Genomic DNA, 17882 nt, shown 5'->3' with positions numbered 1-17882 from the left:
ACTCTCCTAGGGGCTCAGAAGTCTTTCATAGAGCTATGGTAATTATTTATACCTACATCCCTATATAAAGTAGCTTTTTTTTTTTTTTAAGATTTTGTTTATTTGAAAGAGAAAACAAGAGACAGCATGAGCAGGGGGAGGGGGAGGGTCAGAGGGAGAGGGAGAAACAGATTCTCCACTGAGCAGGGAGCCCAACATGGGGCTCTGACATGGGGCTTGATCCCAGGACCCTAGGATCATGACCTGAGCCAAAGGCATACACTTAACCAACTAAGCCACCCAGGTGCCCCTGAAGTAGCGTTTTGAATGCCCACTCTCTTACATATCCATTTTATTTCCATCATAGTTCTCAGCTGTAATCTGACATTGGTTTGTCTCTCTGAACCAGAATGTAAGCTCCATTTTTCATCACTGTGCCTTCAGTACCTAGAATGGTGCTTGGCAAATAACTGGGCTACGATATTTTATTGTTGAAACAATCAATGAACGTGATTTTAAATCCTGGAATAAAGGGGCACCTGGGTGGCTCAGTGGTTGAGCATCTGCCTTTGGCTCGAGTCATGATCCTAGGGTCCTGGGATCGAGTCCCACGTTGGGCTCCCCAGAGGGAAACTGTTTCTCCCTCTGCATATATCTCTGCCTCTCTGTATCTCTTACGAATAAATAAATACAACCTTTAAAAAAAATCCTGGAGTATTTACTACTATCAACTTAAAAGACCTAGCAAATTGGCTCATTTTTGCAACGAATGTCCCATTTCAATAAATTTCCAATTTTTAACATAAACAACAGTATGGTTCTTTTCCATATATTGTGATGAATTTCATTAAAACATATTCTCTTTCAGAAAGAACTTTGTCTACATATAACTTCATTACTATTATGTATTAAATAAAATAACAGCTAATTAGTATAACTATTAAACACTAGGTACTATACTATTTTTTTTTTTAAGATTTTATTTGAGAAAGAGAGAGAGCACACAAACAGTTGGAGGAGCAGAGGAAGAAGCAGACTCCCTAATGAGCAGGGAACCTGACCCGGGCTTGATCCCAGGACCCCGGAATCATGACCTGAACTGAAGGCAAATGTTTAACAGACTGAGGCACCTAGGGTGCCCCATATACTAGATATTTTATATACTATGAAGGCAAGGTGGTATCATCCACCTTTTTAAGAAAAAACAAAACTCTAATCTAGAAAAGGTAAAGCATTTTACCTAAAGTCAGAGTCATTGGCAGAAGCAGAATTCAGATTCAGATTTTCTGACTCCAGTGTTCATGCTCTTTCTTATCTTAAACCACTTACGATATCTAGACACTTAAAAGACATAGCTGCAACCTCAGATATTACTTTTCTGCTACGTAGTGGAGGGAAACTGATTCTTTCCTGTGTATTTTTTTCAGCCAACAAATACTTGAGTGCCAGGCACAGGGGATGACGAGCAAAACCAGATATAACTGATACCTTCACTGACTTTGTGGACTAGTAGGCAGGAAAGAGATGTTTAAAAACAGTATCTAAATATAAACTCTAAAATGATGAAAAAGTAATGACCAGTCCTTTACATCAATTCAAATACTCAGATAAATTCTATTTAGAGATAATAGGAATAAGATGTAAAGGTGGATCAATTTTGCGCGCGCGAGCACACACACACATTAGCACAGTGGTCAGCAATCTTTTTGGCTTTGAGTGCCATCTAGAAGAGTTAAGTGATTAAGTGATGTGCCTTTGTGTGTCAATATTAGACCTGAGGAAGAGAAAAAAAAATCAGAGGGAAAAAAAGGGGCAGCTTTCAGTACTATTTCCAATAACAATTGCATTCAGAATGATTTGTATCCATAGTTACTCATCCTTGAATAGAAGTTTAGTATTTTATTTGGGGTTTACTGCAGGGGAGGGGAGTAATATTTATATAACATGGTACCGCATTCACACCTATTATTTATTTATTTATTTATTTATTTATTTATTTATTTATTTTTAATTTTTATTTATTTATGATAGTCACAGAGAGAGAGAGAGAGGCAGAGACACAGGCAGAGGGAGAAGCAGGCTCCACGCACTGGGAGCCCGATGTGGGATTCAATCCCGGGTCTCCAGGATCGCGCCCTGGGCCAAAGGCAGGCGCCAAACCGCTGCGCCACCCAGGGATCCCACACACCTATTATTTATTCTTAAAATTCTCATGTTATAGATGAGGAAAACAGGTTCAGAAATGCTAAAAAACTGCCTGAAATCTCATGGTCTCTGAGCTATGCAGATGAGTGCTCAATTCCTCTTCCTTCCACAAAGGGAAGCTTCCTGCTGATAATGGGAGATCATATAAATACCCAACACTGGCTGCAAATCTCTGCAGGGTGCCCCTGTGGTCTCATGTCTCATGTCCCACCGTGCTCATTTTTGGCCCTCCACTCTCAAGGACTCTTAATTCTTTAATTCCTTTAATAACTTGAGAAAGCTCTCTTTTTTCTTGCTTGCTCATATTTATCCTTCAAAGTTCAGTTTCAATGTTTCCTCCACCAGAAAGCCTGCCTAAAAGTGTGTGTGCTCTTTTAGGACAGGCGTTTCTTGTTAGGGTTTCTCACAGTATCCTAGAACATTATTTTGCCACACCTCACAACTTACACATTTATAGGATAGTTAACTCTTCACCTTTCCTACTAGGTCAGGGATCAGATCAGCAAACCACAGTGTGGTTTGCAACACAGCCATGTTCATTTACTTATGAATGAAAACCATGAGAATTTTAAAAACAGTATCTACATATAAAGTCAAGTTCAAATGATGAAAAAGTAATGGCCAGTCCTTTATACTTATGGTGCTTTCAAGCTACCATGACGAGAGTAGTTGCAAGTGACCATATGGCCCACAATGCCTAAAATACAACCTGGATTGTTACAGGAAAACTTTGCCAACCAGTATATTAGATTATAAAGTCCCTGCGAGCAGGAACTACACCTGTTCTTGCTCATCATGGAATCCCCAATGCCTAATACAATTCCAGGTGCTCAGTAGGTACTTGCTGATTGGTAAGAACTGTGTTAGGTGTTGTGGGTACAATGAAAAGCCAAGCTGTTGTTTTACATCATGTGCCATCAAGGTATATCCATAAGGGAACACAGAGGAGAGACATTTGGCCCTCAATGAGAATAAAGGGGTAAAAATAGCTATTTGGATGAAATCTTACCATTTGCAACGACGCGGATGGAACTAGAGGTTATTGCGCCAAGCAAAATAAGTCAATCAGAGAAAGACATGTGACTTCACTCATATGTGGAATTTAAGAAACAAAAGAGAGGGTCATAGGAGAAAGGAGGGAAAAAGTAAAATAAGATGAAATCAGAGAGGGAAACAAACCATAAGAGACTCTTAACTCTAGGAAACAAACTGAGGGTTGCCGGAGGGGAGGTGGGTGGGGGGATGGGGAACTGGGTGATGGGCATTAAGGAAGGCACCTGATGTAATGAGTACTGGGTGTTATATGCAACTGATGAATTCCTGAACTCTACCTGTGAACTAATAATACACTACATATTATTTGAATTTAAATAAAATATTTTTTAAAATGGCTATTGGAAAAGATACCAATTATAGTAAATTTTAAAGAGGAGTTAATAAGGCACGAGGAACAGGATGAGCAAAATTCACAAAGGCATGAGCTGCCTTTGCTACTTCTACTTTGGGCTCTATTTACTCTGGGGATGAGAAGGGTGTGGAGAATACAGAACGATCTGTGAACATTCATTCCTTAGGTGTATTCGTATAGTTACGTAATCCTTGGCTAAATCCTCACAATCCTAAGAGGTAGGTGTCAACACATTCATTCCTTAGGTGTATTCGTATAGTTACGTAATCCTTGGCTAAATCCTCACAATCCTAAGAGGTAGGTGTCAACACCCTCCCCTACAGTAGGACTTTCAGAGTACTCTTCTTTGGAGGGAATAAGGAAATGGAATTTGATATCCACAGTAGGGCTTCATAAATAACTCATAAGCACTTTTAAGAATAAGTCTTTGCAAGCATATTAATAGGTAGAGGAAAGTAAGTAACCAGAATCATTGTTTTTAGCTCAGGGTGGGATAACAGGTCCTTAAAAGTTCCCAGAACTTCCACAACTGTACAAAACTGTACAAACCCTCCTTTTCATACATACCTATGTTGTGGTTTTCTTAAAGTGAGAAACAAACTTATAGTTGAAAGGCTTAACCAGCATCACAAAGCTGTTAAATTGTATATCCTGAATTAGCACTCTAGTCTACCTTGCACCAAGCTGCCTCTTTGCCAGAAAAGGCCAGATTTTACTTTTGATTAACACATGTAAAATGCTGTCTCATTAAATCTAAGCCACAAGTTGTTTTTTTCTTTTTTTAAGCCACAAGTTTTATATTAATTTAGTGTTAACTTTAGAATTGTAACACTTCAGTGACATAGCTGGTTATTAATATAAATTTCTATATGCTGTTCTGTTGACATATGCTTTGCTAGGTACATCACAATTACCAAAATTAATAAATAACACAGAAATCCCTGGGCTCCACCCTTGAATGCTGACTCAGTAGTTCTGGAGTAGGGCTTAAAACTATGTATTTTTAAAAAGTACCCCCAGGGTTTCTATTTTGCTAAGTTTGGGAAACAGTAATGAAATAGGAATCCAACACTATTAAAACTTAGACAAACTGCCTCACCTTCCCATGCCCTCTCTTATTGATCTTTAAAAAAGAAATTGGACTAAATAACAGATCCTTCTGTGGGTACAGTTGAGGGTTTTCAAATTCCTTGATCACTGACATTATTAGGCAAGTTTAAAATACACAGCAAGCATTCAATTAACATTTGTTCAGTGATGATGGACACAAATCATATTAGGTGTAAAGAGGCACTTAAGATTTTTTCCAGGGTGCCCGGGTGGCTCAGCGGTTGAGCGTCTGTCTGCCTTCAGCTCGGGGTGGAATGCTGGAGTCCCAGGATCGAGTCCCCCATTGGGCTCCCTGCATGGAGCCTGCTTCTCCCTCTGCCTTTCTCTCTGCCTCTCTCTCTCTCATAAATAAATAAATAAAATCTTAAAAAAAAAAAAATTTCTCCAAGAAAGTGAGATTCAAGCAGGGTAACTCAGCAAATATGTAAGACATCACTGTTTACTTATGAAGTGCTTTCTAGTACTTCAAAGTTCATTCTCCAAAACTGTTTAATATACTTTGCTTACATACTCAAATGAAAACACATTATCTCTCAACATTTACAAAGATAAGTTTGAGAATGGGGTGATTTCCCAGGGTTCAAAAAAAAAATGCTATCTCCTTTTTGTAAAGTCCATCATAAGGTGTATGTGGAGTAAACACCTAAAATCTGTAACGAAGTCTCTTGTGACAGACACTGGAAGCTCAACAGCACGGTCTAATAGGCGGCAGATCAGGGGCAACCTTCCTGAGTAAAATGAAGCAGCTAGAATGGCACCACGTACAGTGGCACTGGGTGGCTCACCTCACACAGCAATGAAGATTTAAGAAAGTGAACAGAGAACGCCAGGGTTAGTACGAAGTGCCTATTCTGTGGACAGCCTTAGTTTTTATAAAGGGGTGTGTGTGTGTGGGGGGTGGGGGGGGGGGATCTTGGAATTGTCCCTCAGCATAAAGTCAGACGTCCTTCAGGACACAATGCCAAGAGTTGCCAACAAGTTCGACACTTGCAGATTCCAGCAATTCACGTTTTGTTTTGAATGGCTGCTACAGGATCGCAGACTACTAGAAATTACAACGAAAATAAAGCCAGCCTGACCTGAGATGTATGCTGTTGTCTACGAAAAACGTGGACTCGAGACAGCGCCCACATACCACGACCCAAGTTCGAACAGGCCACGAGAGACACCGCAACTCAGCACACGGATCGCCCCCGAGAGAGCTCCGAGGGCGCGGGGCCTCGTTAGACAGGCGGGAGCAAACGAGAGCTGAGAAAGCAGCGTGGGGGGCTCGAACTGTGGAGGCCTGGTCGGTACCCCAGGCTCTCGGAGCCCCGGTATCGGAAGGGGAAGGCGGTCCTCTACTCGGTCCTCCCCCTTCCCGCCCCAAAGCCACCGGGCCAGACCCAGTGGCGGGGTCGCCAGTCACGGCGGGGCCGGGAGGGGCGTGACCCTCTCGCCGAACCGCGCGGCCGAGCAAGCAGAAACCATTGGCTGTCTCCTCAGAGAGCACTCGGGCATTGGTGACAAGTTGCCCTCGTCTCACCTCTTCGCAAGGCCAGCGAGAAAGGCCCGCCGGGGCTCCAAACCCGGCGGTCCCCACGACCCTCAGAGCGCACGAGCCACCAAACACAGCGACTCCACATCTCCTGCTTTCGGGCCGGCGGGAGGAGGCGAAAGGCTGGCTGAATCACGCTCAGGATTTCGGGCAACGTAGTTCTGGCACCGCGAGGATGCTGGGAAGTGTAGTTTTCCGCCTGCCGCACAGGGGACCGCCGGCGCGGACTCCAACCGCCGTCCTGCAAAGATGGGCCTCTGCACAGACGGACCCACAATCCAGGAGCATGGTTCACAGCGGCTCCGCTCCTCCCACCGCCCCTTCCCGACCGCCGCACGACGTTACCGCCCTAAGAAAGCGGGACCGCGTCTGAGAACCTTCTAGCAACCGTTTCCTAGCAACGAGGAACAGCTCAACAGCAAGAGTTCCCTGAGAAAGCCGGCGGCCATCAGGCGCGCCTGGCCGAGAGACGGAGTCACATCCTACCGCGGGGAAACCTGGGACCTAAATCCTCGTCCGCGGAGCATTCCGGGAGATCGCGCAGAAACCTGGGAAATGTAGTCCAGAGAGGGCCTCATTCATGCTGGTTCACGACCTACTGCTTCGCCCTCTGGTGTACAGGAGGACGAACGTCAGTCCTTGTCTCGGCGGAAACCGTTTGTTGCCACAGTGGACCTGATTTTCACCACTTATCCCTGTGAGGCCTTTTACTACAGACTTTGTTCCACACAGTAAAAACGCTGAAAACAGCAACACACAGTAGTTGTGGGGTCCAGATATGCTAATATGTTCTTCGTAAATTCTAAAGTGGTCACAATCGTTAGGTTTTAGTGGCTTAATTATTCTCACAAGGATGTAAACAGTTAGCCCTGGATTTTTTTTTTTTTTTTTTTTTTTTTGCCTAAATACAGATTTATTGCAAACCAACACTGGACAGGGGACAGCCCTGGATTTTTCTACCTGTTTGTTTTCAAAGCTTTGTGGGCAAGCTGCATAAAGTACCCTTCTAAGCACTGAGGCACATTAAAGGAACAACACTTGGTTCCTGCCAGCAAGGGCTTTAACAGGCAATTTATGGAAAGGAAATATAAATGGCTATTAAAGATTGAAGGAAAAAAAAAAGAACAACTTAATCTCACCAGATAAATGAAAGCAAACATAAAGAGCTACCAGCTTTACTTATTAAACTTAAAAAAAAAAAAAAAGAATTACTGATCCCAGCAAATATGTAATTAGATAGGGTCATTCACACTGCTGGCAGGAGTATAAGCGCAATACGTTTGAAAATTAATTTAATAATATATATGAAATTTAAAAAGGTGAATAGCCAGAGGTTCCCTTCTAAAGATTTTATCCTAAGGAAAAAAAAATCATATCTGTAGCTAAGATTTTTAAAAACTACAACCCATGATATGCTATTTGTAACAGTAAAACATTAGAAATAATCTAAATATTCAATGTGATTTAACAACTTGCACTAATGTCCCAAATTGGAATACTATACAATCATGTAGTTGCAATTATTATACAAATGAGAATATTATACAATCATGGAATACTATATAATCATTAATATGACATAATCATTTAAAAAATTATTTATATAGACACATGTATATTAAAGTAATGATATATACATATGTGTATGTATACCCAATATGATTGTAATTCTGTCGATTAAGGGATGATCACTGTTCTGGAGGAGTTCACAGACTACTTGGAAGATAGAGACCAGTAAGTGGGACCACGATATTTTTAATTACCTTAAGTAATGATTATGGAAAAAGTATATCTTTGAATATATTAACTATTCACACTTCCTGGTTATTATTTACATTACTGTAAACCTCCAGGACAGAAATAGTTGATTAGTCACGTGACCAGAGAAGGGCCAATCCTATTTTCTTTCATGGATCACCTGCAGCAAGCAGCCCATGTCCCTGCTGGTGCACTTGTTCTTCTTTGTATCCTCCGTGATGGCAGACTCATATCTGTCACCGTTTTCTCCAACATCTGGCATAACTCCTGGCCCAGAATGAGCCTTTGGTAAATATGTGTTGAATGAATCAGTAAATGTTCGAAGTATAGTCACAGTTTGGTGAGGAGCCCTAATAGACCGGCACATTGAAGTCATTTGGAAGATGGAGCAATGTTGGGGGAGACAACACCGAAAACAAGAATAAAAAAGACTAAGGAATTGGGTTTATACAATAGACTCTCAGGAGATTTTGAATGTTTTTAAGCCCAGACTGGTAATAGCTAGATTGAGTACCTTTCCAGGAAATACTACTTGCCAGTCACTAGTACAGGCTTATGAATCAGTGCTCCTCCCAATGCCTGATGACGTGGCCTGGCCATGAGAAGTGTTCTCTCCCTGAAAGCAGCCTGATTTATTCACACCTCACAGGCCAATAGCTTAGCGGGGAAGTGGGTCCTAGCTTTTTCATTGTGAAGGGCCACTTTTATTCCTATGAGCCCCACGTTTAAACATATCTTACACTCTTTATCAATCACATATATGAATCATTGCTTATTTTCCTATTTTTGATTATTTTAAGACATGGATAATTACCATTTGGTGAGTAGAAGATAGACAATACTGATCCACCACCACACTGATAACATTCAGCTGAAGGTAAAAGTACTTGCCAGTTTCTCTGGTGGTTTTCAGTTTCATCTCCAGTGATGGTACAATTTCTTCAGGCATGTGAAATTCCAGGTCCCTCATGAGGACTTCAATACTTTTTCTTCTGAAGTGCAGAGGTCTGGGAACCTAGGTTGGACATAATTGCAAGAGATGGTCAGTGGCCTTCTATCTCTGAGTTTGTAGCTCTGGTGACTTCAAGGAGAGAAGATACAGCCCGGACCGCTCCTCACATTGGTCCTTTTTGGTCGGAATAGGTAATATGAAGAAATCCTAATGTATTTTTCAAATCAGGTGAATGAGGCCTTGAGAGACAGATGGGACCCAATGGGCTCCTTTTCCTTCCTTTTTAAAAAAATCTTATATTTATTTATTCATGAGAGACAGAGAGAGAGAGAGAGGCAGAGACACAGGCAGAGGGAGAAGCAGGCCCCACGAAGGGAGCCCGACATGGGACTCGATCCAGGGTCCCCAAGATCACACCCCGGGCTGCAGGCGATGCTAAACCGCTGAGCCACCGAGGCTGCCCTCCTTTTCCTTCCTTAGTTTACTTTGAGTTTTTGACACTAGGGGGAGTATGTGGACAGAACAGAAGACAATCATTTGTCCTTAATTCTGCAACTAATTTTATAGTTTTTGTATAATCCTTGAATCAGAGGAGCCCATTGTCACAAAAGTTTTGGCTTGTTTTTTTTTTTTTTTTTTTTGATATTTATTTATTTGAGAGAGAGAGTGAGCACAGGGAGGGGTAGAAGGAGAGAGAAACTTCAGCAGACTCCTTGCTGAGCTTGGAGCTTGATGTGGGTTTGATCATTAGGCTTAACCAATTGTGCCACCCAGGGGCCCTTGTACTATTTTATGTTAATATCACATTTTTCGTATCTTGAAAGGGACCACAAACCCCTCATCCCTCACAGGTCTGGGGCCTTTTTGTCCTGATTGTACTAGGAAGCTGGCAATGACAACCAATTATAAGTTTGCTGATTATAGTGAATCAGGAAAAAGATTAAAAGGAAAGAAAAAGAAAACAAAAGAATTGTTAAAACATCATTATATTTTGCAATGTTACATCACACCTGATAGTGTCTCTCACTGATGATTCATTTAATTTATTCCTTCAATTCATCCTTATTGAGTACTATTTATGATATTAGGCACTTTGCTAAGCCGTGAGGATCCAGACATAAGACATAATCTGTTGCCCTCAGATTGCTATCAATACTATAATACTATTACTAGTTGTAAACAATACTATGGTGAAGGAGAAGGGTGCCGAGAGAATGTGTAAGAGAGGCTTGTACTACCCAAAGCAGGGAGCTTTGGGAAGTCTTTTATTTGCAAGGATGAGTAATTTGGTTAAGTGGATTTGGTGGATGGTGGTATGGGCGTGCAAAAATCAACACTGCTTGCAAAAGCCGGGAATTTTGTGTGAGAGAGTTTGGTTCGTTTGAGAGAATGGCTGGAGCAATGGGTTGAGGATAGAGAGATTCTGAAGGGGAGGGTAGGAAAGGTGGGGCTGGCCTTCAAATTCTCTTTGACTCCATCTGTGCATAAAGAGGAATTGCTGAAGGGTGTTAGGCTGGGGACTGGATTAAAGAGAAAGGGTCTCTGCCTGTTATTTGCTTAGTCCTCTTGTCTAGAGTTGATGAGTCAGGGCCATATACTTCACGGAGGTCTCCTGTCCCAGATACTGACCTGGAGGATCTTCGAGAACCTCTCTTTCCTGGCAAGAAATAATCCCTTACCTGGAAGAACCTGATCAGAGAAACCTTCCTCATGGGACAGTAGGCTGCCTTGGATCTCAAAGACACCTGCTGGGAAATAGGATTTCAGGGCCTCCTCATCTTCAGGGCCCAGTTTCTACACTGGGGTAGAGGAGAGCTGGCAAATTTCACCAAAGCCTCCTGTGGTCCAAGTGCTCCCCTCCCTAACCATAGAGTGAGACATTCTTTTCAAAGAACTCCTGATACATGGGAGTTGCTTTATCTATTCATGTGAGCTCATTCCTATACATAAGTACATTCGAGCTCCTTAGCAACTCCATAAGTTGGGTATTATTGCTCCTATTTTACAGATGGGGAAACTGAGGTTCAGAAGGGTGAGGTGACCTATGTCCCAGGCCACAGAGCAAGTAAGAGGTGGCGATCAGAACTGAACATACAGTGCTTGGGACAGAGAAGTCACACTGTCACCCCTCCACCGTTTGTGTCCATTGAGCATGGGGCATGGGTTGTGAGATCATGGCTACTATGAGGGACACATGACCTCTCATCCTCCAAGAAGCTATTCCACATCTTTTTTTCATTTGTTCAAGAAAACAGAGTTTCTCAGAGGAGTGGTAAATAGGTTTCATCTTCATGACAAGTCTCTCCGACCGATTGCTTGGAACAAAGCATTGAGTTGTATGAGGCCACATGGGAAAGAATACCCATTGTTGACTGGCAATGTCTGCTATGGATGCAGAAGAGGGAAGGGGCAGCACATACGCCATTTCTCATGCATCAAGATCCTGCACCAGTCATGACGTTTCCAATGACACCCACCTCCACCCCCAACACCCATTTTGCTCACTTTCTCTTACTCCTTCCCTACCCTGCAGGGAACTGTTCTGAATGCCCATTTAATGGGCATTGATGAGCTTTGATGTCCTGAGCAGGTAATGGGTGCAAGAGCTGAGGGAGGCGGAGACCCAGAGGTGGAGAGGAGCCAGTGCGGGGTGGCAGAGCTCCGGCTCCAGACTCACGATTCAGGCCTTCACCTGCTGCCCTGCCCGGCTCTTCACAGGAGCCCTGGACTTTGTGCAGAGCTGACCTGCACCACCATGGGGAGTTTTGGCGGGCTCTTCGTTATTTTTATACTGTTGTTCTTACCCTGTTTTCAGCTCCTACTGTCAAGATGGTCTTTCTTTTACTGGTAGCTCTTTCTTCTTTAACTTAGCCTCTTTCCTTAAAAAAAATTTTTTTTTGAGGTGAGATTCATATAACACAAAACTAAACATTTTGAAGTGAACAATTCAATAACATTGAATACATTCACGATGTTTTACAACCACCACCTCTATCTAGTCCCAAAATGTTTCCATCGCTAAAATGGAAAACCCTTTACCCAGTAAACAGGCTCTCCCCACTCCCTGCTCCCCGCAGCCCTTAGCTCCCTCCAACCTGCAGTCTGTCTCCGTGGGTTTATCTATTTTGGGTATTTTATATAAAAGCAATTGGATGTACAACCTTTTGTGTTTGCTTCTTTCATTTAGCATAATGTTTCAGAGGTTTGTCCACACTGTAAAAGATCAGTACTTCATTTGTTCTATGGCTGGATAATATTTTTTTGGATATATATAACATAATTATCTATTGATCCACTGATAGACATTTGGGTTGTTTCTACCTACATTTGACTGTTATGAACAGTGCTGCTATGAACATGTGTGTACATGTACTTGAGTATCTATTTTCAATCTTTCGATATATATCTAGGAGTGGAATTGCAGGGTCATATGGTAATTCTGTTCAATTTTTTTGAGGGAAGACCTGTTTCTTTTTGAAGTGGATGGGGAATTCCTTGTGAAAGGGGTAGACATTTGCTTTTGGAAGACCCAGAGATGAAAAGGAGTATCCTCTACAGATGAACAGAACAGGTGTGGCTAGATATAAGAGAATTTGAAGTGGAGAAACTTTAATACTCCAAAGTGCTATTGGCAGGAGTGAAATGTGGCCTGGGGTAGAAAGCCTCTGGGTGGTAAGAGTCTCCTGAAGATGGCACTTGACCTGGAGGTGGTGCTCCTTCCTCTAATGCCCAAGGGACACTTGTGACACTGCTTAGCTCCAAGAAGCTGCAGAAAGCTCAGCAGGATTGTGAACCTCATTAAATTTGAGCTTTTTGTGAGTATTTGTCATATTAGGAATTATGGCCATAAATGAACCATAGAAATACTGTTATAGTGATTCTATCAGCACTTAAGGGATGAGCTTGGAAATACTACAGAAAAAGAGACTGAGAATTCTTAAAACCTCAACACTAACAGGTGGCCATTAAAGGCAGGTATGTGTGGAACATGGGCTGTGTGGGCCTAGGAAAGGACCATAATGCAGAATCAGGATGACAAATGAAGACCTTCTAGACAGGAAGAGGGCAGAAATATTTCTTTAGATATGCCTGGCTAAGGATCAAATGGTTTCACCATTCTTGAAGATCCCATCCCAGTATGGTGGTTATAATTGGTTTTATGTATACTTATGCTTTAAAAATTTACATAATAATTTTCATATGTTTTATTTGTTGGGTCAGGTTTGTTTATTCTCAGCTTTTTTGTGGCCATGATTAAGGTTCTAAACCTTGAATCATGCAGATAAAATTCTGATGTCCAGAATGGGCAGACCAGTTATGCAGCTTATAGATACAATATGTGCTCTGAATACAGGTTTTTTTTTCTACATTTAAAGCCTTGATCAAACCACTATGTTGCCACCTTGGTCAAGTGGATACCAAGATGTCAGTATAATTTCTGACAAGATGGCCAGCTCTTAAGTTGATGGGCACATGCAAAGGCCTAGCTCTTTTGGTTAAATTACCCGGACAATTGCCTTGCCTCACTCCTCAATACAGCAGCACAGTACAAAAGATAAATATCAGAAGTTATGTCCTTTTAGAGAGGCAGGCACCTTCACATTTGGATCTGAAATCTGAAGCCTGTGGCCCTGGAACATAAGCAGTTTCTTTACAGAAAGTTCCAACAAGGAGGAAAAAAATCTTGGAACCAATCTCGCCTTTGCCTACAAAATGATCAAACTGTAATTATCACATTTAAGGGGTAATTGTTCCAATTGTACCAGAATGGGATGCTCCAGCCCTCTTTTTTCAGCTGACACAAATAGAATTGCTATGAAGATGGAATGGTACTTCCAGAACAGCCTGCTTTGAGCTTGTTCTTTTTATAGTGACTCTAGGGTCAGGGAAAGGTGCTGTGTGGGCTGGCCCAATCAAGTCTGCTGGGGTGTCAGCCTCTGAAGCTCTGAAGCTCTTCCCTCTTCACAGCTATGTTCTCTGATACCCACCTGCAGCCACACAGACCCAGACCCCAGACTAGCACCCACATTGACCTAAAACGTTAGGATTTGAACCATTCTTGTCAGATACTAGCACTTGTACAGGAGGCCTGATAGTTCTCAGATATACCACAGGGAAGATGAAGTAGGGGTGTTGTGAGTTGCCTTCATAAGGGCAGGATGAGGACAATAGCATTTCAATAATAGGAACCCCAGGAGATGAAGAGAGGGAAAAAGGAAAGATAGTATCACATGCTGAGCAACTACTATGTTTTAGGCACTATCCAGGGCACTTTCTCATATGTCATTTTAATTAGCAAATCTCTGGTAGTTGAAGCACAGAAATGTTGGCGGTACAGTGTTTGGAAGTCAGCCAGGTGAGCAGTCCTTTTTTGGGAGTGCTAACGTCTTGAACTTCTGCCTTTGGCATTCAGTCTCTGGAGAAGATAGTAGCAGGACCGAAGCAGACACCAATCATTGCACACTACTTGTGAGCAATTGGGGTGAGCTTAGATAAAATGGTGGTGGGGTTGGAAGAGCACACAAGAGCACAGAAATTCATTTTTCTCTTTCTAGTTGTAGATCACATGGGAAAGGGGCAGGGAAATGGTGAGAAATGAAGCAGGAGCAAGACCCTGAAGGACCCTGTATGCTACGTAGAGAAGTTTTGACTTTCTCCTAGGGCACTGGAAGGATACTGGTAGGTTTTAATAATATGATTTCATTTGGACTTGGAATCGCATGTGGGTTGTCCAGTCGAGTATCTTACTGAGTTTTCTAGGAAGATTTAGAGCAAGAGGGTGGTGGACACCATGCTACATGTTGGGGAGACACTATGTTTGTCAGGAATTTTCTGGTTGCTAGTGGCAGAAACTCACCCTGAGAGCCAACCATGAGTTGGTTGCACATGTCCTCCTCTACCCACACAGGGAAGAATGGTTCCGTATGCAGCCTGGAACAGCTGGAATAGGGTCTTGAAAATGACCAGGTCTCTTGTCATCTCTTATTTTTATTCCCTGATGCCTTCCAGCTCTACAAGGTAGAGTCATGGTTATGATGATGGGCTCTGGAGCCAGTTGACCTTAGGCTTTGTTACTTGCTAGCTATGTGATATTGAGCAAGTTACTTAATTTTGCTTTGCCTCAGTTTCCTCATTCACAAAGATAATCATATTATTTACCTCTGGGGGTGTTATGAATTAATGCATATAAAGGGCTTGGCATGGTGCCCAGTACATAGAAGTTGTTTTAAAAGTGTTAGTATTTATTACTATTCTTCAACTACAGTCTGGCTTCTCCCATATGGCAGAAAAACAGCCTCTGACAGCTCTGAAGTTTACATCTGACTTTGGCTGCCAGAGAGAGAGAGTGACTGAGTTTTCTGTGGTCTCATGTCCAAACATCCAGAGGGAAAAGTTTCATAGGCCAGCTTTAATTTGAGTTTGCTCCTGGACCAATCAATGTGGTCAACTGGACAAGTGCCATGACTGCCCCACTTTGATCTGTGGTTCCATAGAGAGCAGGAAAGACCATCAAAACAAAGTCACTGGCCTGTCTATTGGAGAAGGTAGGATCCCCAGCTCCCCCAAGTAATGGGCACCATGATGGAGGCACTCACCAAGTCCAGCAGACCTTCACATTTCATAGGGTACTTACCAAGGTCTTTGAGACGTCTGTACTTGAGGAATCCTCCTCTATAGCTTCACACTATCCCACAGAATTCAGAAAACATATAACAGAAATATTGTTATCCTATCAGGCTCTATTCATAGATGTGACAAAGGACTATGGAAATACAATTGATGTTAGGCTCTTGGGTTCCTGGTCAGCTCTCTGGCCCTAAGGATTTGAACTTCTCCCTGACAACTGTGCCTGACTCCTGATTTCCAATCAGCAATGCTTTGGTCCTGCTCCCATGGTCCTTTGGTCCTTGGCCATCTGCCCCACACAGCCTTCCTTTTTTCCCTTCTTTGAGAGACTAACTTGCATCTCCTGATGCCCCTAGACCCTTTTACTGGGATGCAGGGACTAGATTCCAGTCTCTTGTCAATTCTCTTACAAATTCTTTTCTAACAGAGTAGTATAACGGTGATGGTGGAGATAGGAAGAGCCACCATTCTCTATCCTCTTTTGTTCTCCAGGGTCTTGTCTATACAAAATCATCTCACCATCCTTTTGGCTCAGTAACACTTTCCTGAATACCAGCCCCAAAGCAACGGTGATTTAAACTCTCTCCTTAACAAAATTCCAAATTAGCCCAGGTCTTCAACCTTTAGGGTGATTTGAAAATGCTCAAAATGGGGCAGCCTGTTCAGTGGTTTAGCACTGCCTTCAGCCCAGGGTACGATCCTGGAGACGTAGGATCAAGTTCCACGTTGGACTCGCTGCGTGGAGCCTGCTTCTCCCTCTGCCTGTCTCTGCCTCTCTCTGTGTCTCTCATAAATAAATAAATAAAATCTTTAATTAAAAAAGAAAATGCTCAAAATGGAGAATGTTAACATCTGCATATGTCAAGGATCTCCATACTCAGTTGAGCCAGGTATAATTTTGACAAGGCAGGAGAGCCCTATGAAGGGTTAAAGAGGGGGAAAGGCACAGGAAATAGGGCAGGTCATGTTTCCAGGATGGTGAAAGCTGGATGTTCCCAAGCCTCAAGGTAATTAATAGGAAAGATTACATAGGAAAGATTCATAGGAAATAGGATTGAAATGGTACAATGTGGCCACCAGAATCTCCAAGACAAGGAGCATTCTTTTTTCAAGCAGCCACATGTGGGTAAGATCTTGATCTCTTACTGTTGTAAGCAATGAACGGAAGCCTATATTATGAAGAAACAGGGTAGAGTTGGTGGGGCATGTGTGTGTTTTGTTGTCCTTCTGGAAGTCAGCCTCATAGCGAGCAAATGTTTTCTCATAGTAGATTTAAAAATTCCTCACCTCATAAAACATTTACTCATCTTTATTTCACTTTCCAGAAGATGCTCAGAGTAGTTGCAGTGAACACTTGTGGATTGGTGAAAGGCTGCCTTCTAAGTGAACTTTCCGGAACATAAGTATTTCTCATATAAAACCTTCTGGGGGATCCCTGGGTGGCACAGCGGTTTGGTGCCTGCCTTTGGCCCAGGGTGCTATCCTGGAGACCCGGGATCGAATCCCATGTCGGGCTCCTGGTGCATGGAGCCTGCTTCTCCCTCTGCCTGTGTCTCTGCCTCTCTCTCTCTGTGTGACTATCATAAACAAATAAAAATTTTTAAAAAATTGTGTTTTTAAAAAATAAAAAAATAAAACCTTCTGGGAGTCCCTCTTTTTGATGGATACATATGTGGTTACATAATTAGTTGCCTCACTAGACTATAAACCCCTGGAGGACAGTGACTAGGTCCAATCCATGCCCATGACTCCAGCATCTAGCCCAGGATCCTGAGCAGAGCAAGTTCTTAGTTTGTCTTGGGTAAACTGATCCATGATGAAGAGTGTGAGTCTGAGTCTGAGGAATAATTTTGGAAGGTGAAAGGCCAGGAGCAGTCTGAAAGGGTATGAGGGATCATAGTTAGAAATAGCAAAATCTGTTCACCTGTTTGGCACAAAGGGGCTTGGAGAAAAGCACTTATGGCTCTCAGAATTGCTGGGAGGACCAAAGAAACAATATCATTCAAGCTTCCAGGAATGACTCCCTCAAATCACGCTGTAGAGTTGCCGCCTTTGCCCAAATCAGGAAGCTGCTGCCACAGTTGTTGCCTCTGAATCCAAGGCAGGTCTGACTCTGTTCTACCCTAAGAACTCATGCTGTGTGTCTCTCCCCATGCAACTCTGTTCTGAATTTAAGTTTCAGACCAGGGCATCTGATGAGAGAAACTAAATCACATTTGGAACTTCAGGGAAAAGGAGTTTGGGCAGTTCTGTTTTTAGTTTTGCAGCCTCTGTCCAGAGCATTCTACAGAGCCCCACATAAACCA

General features: G+C 42.6%; 1 protein-coding gene and 1 long non-coding RNA gene across 5 annotated transcripts in view; one reads left to right on the top strand and one right to left on the bottom strand.

Annotated features, from left to right (window-relative positions):
• CCDC90B (coiled-coil domain containing 90B) overlaps positions 1–7157 on the bottom strand; it is a 52531-nt gene extending 45374 nt beyond the window's left edge. For 3 of the 4 annotated variants that reach the window (XM_025419487.3, XM_035704219.2, XM_025419488.3), the window contains exon 1: positions 6228–7157. In XM_025419487.3, coding sequence (XP_025275272.1) covers positions 6228–6327 — 100 coding nt within the window. In that variant the 5' untranslated portion in view covers positions 6328–7157. Of the gene's footprint in view, positions 1–5781; positions 5971–6227 lie in introns of those variants that run through there. The other variant, XM_025419489.3, reaches the window with a different exon arrangement.
• Positions 6792–17182, top strand: LOC112642095 (uncharacterized). Its single transcript, XR_003125044.3, has 4 exons — positions 6792–6936; positions 7922–7973; positions 14505–14628; positions 16902–17182. It is a non-coding gene; the product is annotated as an uncharacterized LOC112642095 (long non-coding RNA).
• The last annotated feature ends 700 nt before the right edge of the window (positions 17183–17882 follow it).

This window comes from Canis lupus, chromosome 21, assembly GCF_003254725.2.
Source record: "Canis lupus dingo isolate Sandy chromosome 21, ASM325472v2, whole genome shotgun sequence".
NCBI lineage: Eukaryota > Metazoa > Chordata > Mammalia > Carnivora > Canidae > Canis > Canis lupus.
This window is presented reverse-complemented; position numbering and strand designations above follow the sequence as displayed.